Genomic DNA, 9869 nt, shown 5'->3' with positions numbered 1-9869 from the left:
CTCTGCATGACTCAGCAGAGAAAATTACAAACACTTTTCTTTTTAATTTAATTAAATAAAAAAGAGTCAGATGTCACAGACATTTCCTTTATGAAAAATCCTCTCAGAATTTTTCCGGCTGAAGCTGAGAAGTTCAGCAACCAGACATAAACAATAGGTTATCTGCTGCTGTGGAATGTAACAGGTCTGCCTGGATTGGCCCAGTTTGGATGTTTGGGGTTGGTGACCAATCCAGAACTGAGATCTCTCGGACACAGTCTGAGAGAGCTGGTTTGTTATTCATTCTTTACTTTCTATTGTTAGGTAGCTAGCAGCTTCTGGAAACTCCTCTTCTTTTTCTTTTTAGTATAGTTATAATAGATGTATATATCATAACTTAATAAATCAAGCCTTCTGATCATGGAGCCCATCTCGTCTCTTCCTTCACCCCAAAAACCCTTGTGACAACCGTCAACAATACACCATTTTATTTTGTCTTTAAATAGTTTAACCTTTATGCTACGGACTTGATTCAAAAAACAGAAGGTCTTATCTTGCACCAAAAAAAAACCCAAAAACATATATATATATACCAGTCTGTTTTATTATTATTTTTTCTTCAAAGACCATTAAATACTAGATGGAAAATGAGAACTAAATAATGACTGTTGAGAACAATTTAGAATTTTTAACTAGGGTTCCACGTTTCAAACATTTATATTCTAAGCAATGCTTTGTTTTCACTAAAGAACTGCTAAACCCTGAAGAGCTTGAGGCAATGCATACTAAAGTTCATAAGTTCATGGAAAGTCCCCCATCAACTCCAATGGGTTTTGGATCAGGCCCAAGTGCATTGGTTCTTAGCCATACAATGGCTATCATTTCTGTTTCCTGTTGAGAAGAGCAAAATCACACAGGCACCTTTTGCTCTTATTAAAAGAAAAAAAAAGGAAAAAAAAAAAGAAAACCAAACAACTTCCTTGCTATCCAGTGATTGCAGTTTTCAGATTACTCATCACCCTTTCAAATTTGTTAAGAATAAGAAAAAAAATGTAGTGTTTAGTGTTTTAAATAAAAGAAAACTTGCATTAGACTACAATACATGAATTGTTTAAATAAACACAGTGCACAATTGGAGTAAGCTTGGTTAGGACGCAGTTGTTTTTATATATACATGGAACTCGCATCATATACAAACTGAAAAACAAGAGCGTTAGCTTGCATTTTTAATAGACGGACTACAAATTGATTTCTGCAACTTTCTTCACAACTGATGTTCAAAAGACTTTGTGGAACAGGAAAAAGCAGCCACAGTATGTCACTGTTTAAGTTACTGTTGCAAAATGTGTGCTAGCTCACTAAAATAATGGCTGAGTTGTGTGATTAAAATGCAAGGAGAAAAGATCAACAGCCACTACTCATTATAGTGCCCAAATAGCATGGGGCTTTTCCCTACTGCAATGTGAATGGGCTCCATCCACACTCCCCTCCCTACCTCTTTCCTTCCCCCAGAGAAAGAAATCAGTCACTAGAAGCACCACATACATTTTTCTGGCCATGCAATATACTTATATTCAATGTTTTAGAAAGCTTGAAATTGGAATATCAATCCCTTATCTAATTGTTCTTTAAAGTGCAGTCTGAGCTGTTCTGGTTTCTTCTGTTTTTGCCTGCAGATAAAATTATTGGAAGACAAATAAAATTTATAAACCAGCCAACACAAAAAGAAAACAAAACTTCCCAGCTCCTCATTACTGCCTGTTCAGCCTCAAATGGCAGAAAATCTGATGATAGAGCTGTACAAAATTCCCACTAGAAACAACAGGAATACAAAGAAATGTTTTAATTGCACAATAGACATTTAAAGTGAATATAATCTTGTAAAGTCTAATCTTTGGTTTTTGCCTTGAGAAAGGCTCACAATGACAGGTAAGTGGCAAGAATTTCCATATACACTACAGAAACTACAGCCTGCTAAAGTAAGTAGTTTAGCTGATTTCAGTAAATATTCTGGTAGAAAGTGTTTCCTGAATCATATCTGAAAAAACAATTCCAAAATTAGTATGAGACATGACCTAAAGCCAGGAAAATAGCCCAGATCTATTTAAAATAATAATAATAATAAGTTCTTATCCTGCAACACCTTTTAGGACAGAGTTTTAAGCACTTGAATGGTCCAGCTAGTTTCAGCAAACTGTCCTTGCTGAATGTTACACAGATGCTAAAGTGCTTTGCCAGACTAGGATTTTGGAACTTGTTTGGGGTTGGGTTTTTTTTGAGATGGTGAATGACGCAAATAAGCAACAGTAGAAATGAGGACTGCAAGCAAAATGTTTGATTTCTCTCCTTCTACTCCAGGCAAGACTGATTTAGGCAAAAAAATTCAGCTCTATTTAAAAAAGAGAGGGATGCTGGGCCTTTTTATTACTTTTCTTTTTCCTGTGCTTTTGCCATAATCATCTGCTACTCAGTCACTACTATTACTATTTTAAACCATAACAAGACATGATAAATGATCAGTGAAACATAGTAGTCAGATAAAATACAACTGAAGACTGCAAACTATAAATTATATTGAAAATAAAAATGCTTAAAATAAAAGCTGTTCAGTGCATATGTTATGGGCCATTTGCATTAAAGACAGTCCCTCCTGCTGGTAAAATATCCAAATCAGCTTGGGTAAAAATACTCTTGGCCCAATTTTCAGAAGTATTGAATACCCCCCAGTTCCACTGAAATCAGTGAGGACACAGCATTTTTCAAAATCACTGATGCTCACACAGCAAAACACTAACTTCTACTAACAAACTCAATATACTGATAAATTAAAAATGTTCTGAAATTGGAGGTGAGAAAGGGTGGGTGGACATAAGTCTGCACACAGTTATTTCTTCAGATTAACATACACATGTTAGAAACTGTAGATGTGTTTTAAATTTGGTGCTATTAGGTTTTAATTCTGGGAGGAATCCTTCTTTGAAAAGGCAAAACCATTTTAAATTATATTGAAATCATACTACATTCTTATGGGAATGAAAAAGATCATGAGTTTGAATTTCGTAAAGCCAAGAAGGGAGCTTCTAAAGTTGAAGCTTTAACAATGAACTTCTGTGCCACAAAGGGGAGAAGGGGTGGGGACAGAAACAAAGGGACGCTGCATTACAATAGATATTTGCGTCTTGTATCCTCATCCAAAGTGAGGTCTACTGCTTCTGGGGGTGAAGACCAGTTCTGTTGGGGAGTCACTGCTGTCCATGATTGTGTTTGCTGAGTGTTAATATATTGTGAGCTTGAGCCATGCTTCCAAGATGACACACTCTGAATCACACCTCCCCTGGGATGCACATACCTGTAGCAAGGCAAAAACCACAAAGGAATAAAGCTACTATTGAATTCAGGAGCAAAATTCTTAGCTGCAGTGTTTTATCACATAGGCATTTTGTTAACATGCCCCTCTCTAAAATGTCCTCATGGATTTTCCATTTGTAGAGTCCATCACATCTTAAATACCCAGTAAACAAAGCTGAGACTAAATTTAAACTTGGTAGTGGTGATAAAATTATTTTTTAAGAACTGAATTCTGCCAGTGGGTATAAAGTGATATTCCTTACAAAATATGTGCATGGATCCCAAGGATCTTGAAGAAGTCTGCCCTATTATGTGTAATACCATGCACTATTGAGAAGCATAGTTTCTTGATAGCACTTTTACCCGCTGGACTTAAAAAGAGAAAAATTTTAAGTGAGGTTGGATGAGACAAAGAAAAGCTATCTTTCTATATGAAATCAAACCCATGTTAAAATAAGGAGGCAATGATACTCTAATTACAATATTTAAAAAAGAAAGTTTGTCAATTCCATTATTACAGTCATTGCATTTGATATTTATTTTGGTCTTCTTAACTAAAATTACAATAATGCTGAGAAATGTTCACTGATAACAGTACAGCCCAATTTCAGCAAAATTGAATGAATCTTTCAGTGATTATAGTCAATGAGACTAAATAATGTATTTAAAGATAAACACACACTCAAGTGCCTCGCTGAAGCAAGGTACATATCTACTTATTTGCACAGTATTTTTACTTATTACATTCATAGTAGATATGTTATGATTGAAGTACAATATAATAATAATTAGTAAAAAAACACAACACAATGAAAGACCAATTTTGTTATATGATAAAGTGATGACAAGAATTTACTGGAGCATTTAAGATGATAATTTCCACCTGTAAGTCTTAAACAAACACTAGGAAAACTTGCTATCTAGTGCTCCAAAAATTGGTTTGCCTCTTATTACCACTGATGGTGGCTGCACACATAAGTAGGAGGTGTTTTGGCTGCTGGGGTAAGCTTTTCCCATTTCTTTGTGAATGTGCATGTACTGTATTTCAGGAACCTAAATTTTATGCGTTGCTCAAATATCCCAGGCACTTTTTTTAAATTTTTTTTGAGGTGATGCAATTTATTTTCTCCAGAACTACTTAGGTTATGCTCATCTCTCTTGGTTCTCGTTATAATTTCATTAAATAGAATGAAAAATCTCATTCTCTGAGCTGTAACTTCTCTGAATATAAATGTCTCATTGCCTTCTCAGATACACTATTTACTTTTGGATGTGATGTTTTGATGTTTAAAATGACTTTTTCATTACTTCTTCAGTGTTAAAAATACATACTTAAAGTATGTATCTACAAAGAATTAGCAATAAGAGACTGGAACTCTAACAAATGTATCTGATTTCTTTCTTCTAAGAAGAAATATTTTTAAGCATAACTGGAAAAAATTAAACAAACTAAAAAAAATAGTCTTCGTGTCTTAAGTAGATGCCAAGTAATATTCTAATGATGAAAAACTGCACCAATACGTTAATAATCTGAAAAACTACAAATGATGGACAAACTCCAGGGTGTCATGACTCACACCAGTCCAATAATGACATGGAATATGGAGCATGATAAAAAACAGTGTGAGCAAGAGAACAGAATCCAAACACCACGCTAAGCATGTAAAAATACTGATCAAAAACCTAAACCTTTTCCAAAAGACAACCCTGAAAGAAGCCCACCAATATTTCATAACTGCAAGCCTAGACCTGCAAGAGAAATACAATTCTAAATAGGATTTGAACAACTGAAACACATGAGTATTTAACAGAGCCAGTAAAAACTAGTCTGTGGGAGATGATAGATGCTTACATGAACAAAGGAAAGCACAAAAGTGTGCTTTAAGTCTGCCTTTGTTGAAATTATTTCAGTCCATATCTACTAAAACTGATTTTAAATGGCAGTTCTGCATTTACTTCACATTTCCCTTCTTGTACACAGTAAATATTATTGAGGCAAGCGGCATGGAAAGTTTTTGAATAGGGGACCTCAAACAGAAGGGTTGTGCATGCATAGTGCTAGACAGATTTACACAAACAATATTGGAGGACAAGTCCACACTGCTTATTATTGGCACAAAGATACTCCAAGCCCTGGGTCTGCTGGATAAACAGTCAGGACAGCTACTTCCTAAGGAATTAGTATCTTCCAAAAGAGTTAGCCACTCAAGGACTTTCATTATTCTAAAAGCAAAGACAGTTTCCTGCCTGGGAAACTGGGTCCTACACACCTTCCTTCTTCCTTTCACCAAGAAAGATGTGGTGAAGGGACAACAAGGAACAGCTCTGCTTTGTCCCTCACATGCCTTTTCTGACTCCAAGCATCCACCACATCCTCCCGGCAGCAGACTAGTTTTAGAGACACCTTGTCCGTATAGTGTTTTAACTTGCTTTTATTCCACCAAATTGACACTCCATACTATATGCAAATGCCAGTCTTGTTCAACTGCTTCATGATATCTTAAGGCAAAGAAAGATCATAGATTAAAGATGAAGAGTAACATTAAAAAAATGCCTAGTAAGAATAACACCTGAAGCACAGCTGGACAGCTTTCTATCTGAGCTTGAGAGAAACCTCTGGTTTCTGTATCCTCCTTTACTTTAGGGATTTGAACTCTCTTGTATCCTGAAATAAAACCAAGATTCATGAAGATATGATTTTCAGTCTAAGGGGGTTATTTTAAGATATAAGCTATTGAAAAGTTAATAGCATTTTTACAATTACTGATTAATTAAAGTGGAAGGAGATTAAATGCTTAAAGCTTATATTTTGAAAGGAAACAAGAACCTATATAAATACTTTAGTTTCATTATTTGCATATTCACACTATGCCTTTAAAACCTGAAGTCCTGATGTCTATACATTTGGTATCTCAATATTTGGTACTTTAATAGTACATATCTTTAGCCTGTTAATGTTTGATATCAAATCACAAGCTTAATATGAATACTTATCAAGTTGGTAATGTTCTAAAGAAAAATACATTCTGATATCACCGTGACCAGTGGAACAGAAAAAACGAGTGCAACATTTGCTACCTTTTGGACATCAGTCATGGATGGATAACTAAAGCAGTGAAAGTCAGCATTTTTTTTCTTTATTCATTTTGGCAATACAGATATTCTGATAAAATGAAATAAATATTAGAACAAGAAAAAGGAATTCATACCTGGCATGTTCCTGAACTCCAACAATCTCTACTTCACTATCAGAAGAGGCGATATTAATTTCTTTATTGATCTGGGCATTACTTAAAGATATTTTGTCCCCTGCAAGGAAGCCTGGATCCAAATGACCTATAGATGGGGAAAATGCAAATACAGCCAATGTTTAACAACTTACATAACTCAGAAATCAGCTGAAAAAGGAATTTCCCAAGTGAACAAAAAAAAAAAAAGACTGAAACACTGCAAATGGAAAATCTTTTTAGATTAAGTTATCCAACTTTCTGTTTATCACCCAATACAAGATGACCGCTGGATTTATCCAGTCTCAATAGCTCCAGTGATGGTGTTATCACACAAATGTGAACCAAGTCCGATTGTTGCATCAAGAACATTCAATGTAATTAGGATTTCCAGCTGTTCTTTTATGACAATGCTGAGTTAGACTGCCTAAACCCCTGTAAAATAAAGAAACAAGACCATCTAATGCAAATAAATCAAACTCAATGATACTGTGTAAAATAAAGCCTGTAGGCTGGACATAAATATTACACACTGAGTAATTTTTTTTTTAAATAGGGGAAGCTAGTCAATGAAATAAAAAGAAATAAACCCATCGGTTTCTGGCCATGCTGCTTCACACATCTGCTCTAACATTATTGCAAAGACTTGTAAACAAACCTTCTGTTTTTCTCAAGTCCCATATACAGCAGTGGTTTTTTTAATTACAGTTCCTTAATGATATCCAGTTCCTCAGTCTGTCCTCTCTAAACACTAAGAAGGTTCTTAACCCCAATTAGTGAAGCTGTGTTTGGACATATTAAATAATATTTGCATAGAAAACACAAACCAGACGAAATTATTTCTTTTACAGTAAATACATTATTATAAAAATCAATTAAAAATAAGATTTAAATTGAAAAAGATAATTTTTATTCTTAAAAATGTTGTTTTAGGGAACAAAAAAAGACAATTACTTCTACTGTCTCTTTAGCAGTAACCTGGGGGATACTGGGCAGCCTTGAAGCAGATGACACTACCTACTCCTTGGGAACCACTCACTCATCTTTATTACACCAGGGAAGAATCAGAGGTCAAGCAGGAAATTTGAGAGGAGGTGAATATATTATGTATATCTAGCTTGAGTAGGCATGTCTTCAAAGATGAGAGGATGTAATGGTTTTACAGTGATGAAAAGTTTAAGATTGAATGAGCCCTTTCCCCCTTCCCTCCCTCATGACAGTGGAGGGAAGAAAAAAACCAAAAAATGAAACTACAAGAGGTTAAAAAAGGTTAAAGCCACATTTTTATTAAATAAAATAGCAATAAACACAACAATGAAAAAGAAAATTGTACAAAAGAGTGGTTTGTTTCACGGAGAAGGAAAAAAAACTCTACAACTTTGCGAAAGTCGTAAAGCCCGGTATGTTTATTATAGCGCTGGACGCATGCAGGGATTGCTCTCTTTAAAAGGGCATGCGTACCTTTGTGAACTCCAGCCCTTCTTTTTATCCCCCTTTCAAATGCATATGCATACAATTTCACAATAGGCTCATACATATTCATTTTTAAGAATTTTGCAGTGACTTTTGCTGCTAGTTTCTTTATCAGGGTGTCCCTGTCCTGTTCCGCAGCGTCTCTGTTTTTCTTTTCGCTGTCTCCTCTTTTATCTTCTTGTCTTTTACTGAAGCAGCTTTTCCCTTTGGCCTTGGCATTACACAGAAAGGCAGTTTTCACCTCTTTTACTCTGGGGGTTTTTACTATGCCTCAGGTTTAACCAACAAAAGCAAGGTGTTGATGATGTTTTGGGGTTTGCCTTTTCTTCTTTTATACGTTTTTGGTATTCTTTGCACATATATTTGTAGCTCTGTAGTCTATTGTATTAGTGGCTAGTTTTTCCAGTACTTTTCCATGGCCTTTCCCTAGACAGAAAGACAAAACAAATTCCAGAGCTCCAAGCCCCGGGGGGTACAAGGCCCCTATGCTTTCTTGGTTCTTCCTGGGAACCAAGGTTGAGAACAACTCTTCGAGATACATTTTCATGGACAAAGTACAGCTAGTGGTGAAGAGGAGGAACTCCAGAGCAGGGGCTTGACCTGGGGGGAAATTGCATCACCACTTGTCCTCCTAACTGTTGCTTTTTATCAATTATGCTAATTTCCTAAAACCTATAAAAATGTACTCACCCCTGTGGAGGCGGGTGTTTGTGCACATCTTTCCATAACTGCCCCAGAAGGCCTTCAAATAAAGATCTGCTCTTATATTACCTCCTTACTAAAATTATCTCCAGTTTCATTTCCACACTCAGAAAAAGTCAACAATATCATGTGGCCTCTCTGGAACAAAGAAAAGATGGCAGGGACTTATGGAGCAATTCCAATGGGGGATGGGAGGTGCTGGTGCTGCCTGGAGCAGCTCCAGATTTGCAGTGGAGGGTTTCCTGCTCTGGCACTGCAGCAGCGGCAGTGGCGGTAGCAGTGAGTATCTCTCCCTGCTGAGTTCACTTTGACACCAGGTTCCTGCACTGCCACTACCACTGGGGGTGTGTGAGGAGGTTGGTTCTGCCACCTTACTGCCTCTTCTTACCACCTCACTGGGCTTCTTTTCGGCTCAGATGGACTCCCTCTTGGCTTGGCCGGACTCAGTTGAAATCAGTGCCCTTGCTCCAGGTCACTTTGCTACCCTGAAGGGGGGGAAGAACTGGTCCCATGGTGAACTGAAAGCTATGCAGCCCTGGCTCCACTGGTCTCAGCTGCATAACGGAGCTGTCACTTCAGCACCATCCCCCTGGAGTGGTGCCGATGTCCCTCCTCAGCCCCTTGTTCTGCAAAAACATCCTGGAGGGATGGGAAATGGGGGGAAATGGTGGGGCATGGGGTGCTGGGATGTGCAGGTCCTTTAGCTGGAGTGAGCCAAACAAAAATGGCCCCCTTTCCATTTCTGGACATGGCATTTTCCCTGCCAAAAGCACGCTGTGTTAGTTTAACACAACCTGGCTTTTAGTGGAGGCGGAGGAAGCCACAGAAGCTGCCTCTGAGAGAGAAACTCCTAGAAACTTCTACTATGTCCAGCAGAGCCAATCCCTGAAGGCGCTGATGATGGACATATTGGCTGACCCAATTAGAGAAGTTGGGAATGCCTCTGTGAAAGCACATTTAAGAAAGAAAAAAACCATGGGAAGCTCTCTTTCTTCCTCAGAGGGGTGGGTAGGTGCCGGTGCCCTCCTAGCACTGAGAGCAGCCTTGTGTCTGGCACTGGGGGTGGCCAGGGCCAGAAGCAGGCACACGGCCACCGCCATCTCAGAGCTGGGAGTGGTGGCACCGCTGGGGCGGGGCACT

General features: G+C 37.6%; 1 protein-coding gene across 2 annotated transcripts in view; it reads right to left on the bottom strand.

Annotated features, from left to right (window-relative positions):
• Window positions 1–582: 582 nt before the first annotated feature.
• The window catches only part of LOC102042044 (uncharacterized protein C18orf25-like), a 67873-nt gene continuing 58586 nt past the window's right edge, over window positions 583–9869 (bottom strand). For both annotated transcript variants that reach the window (XM_005431074.3, XM_031065384.1), the window contains 2 exons: window positions 6537–6663; window positions 583–3328 (listed from right to left, as the gene is read on the bottom strand). In XM_005431074.3, coding sequence (XP_005431131.1) covers window positions 3139–3328; window positions 6537–6663 — 317 coding nt within the window. In that variant the 3' untranslated portion in view covers window positions 583–3138. The remainder of the gene's footprint in view (window positions 3329–6536; window positions 6664–9869) is intronic.

Source organism: Geospiza fortis, unplaced genomic scaffold, assembly GCF_000277835.1.
Source record: "Geospiza fortis unplaced genomic scaffold, GeoFor_1.0 scaffold519, whole genome shotgun sequence".
In the NCBI taxonomy this organism is placed as follows: Eukaryota; Metazoa; Chordata; class Aves; order Passeriformes; family Thraupidae; genus Geospiza; species Geospiza fortis.
This window is presented reverse-complemented; position numbering and strand designations above follow the sequence as displayed.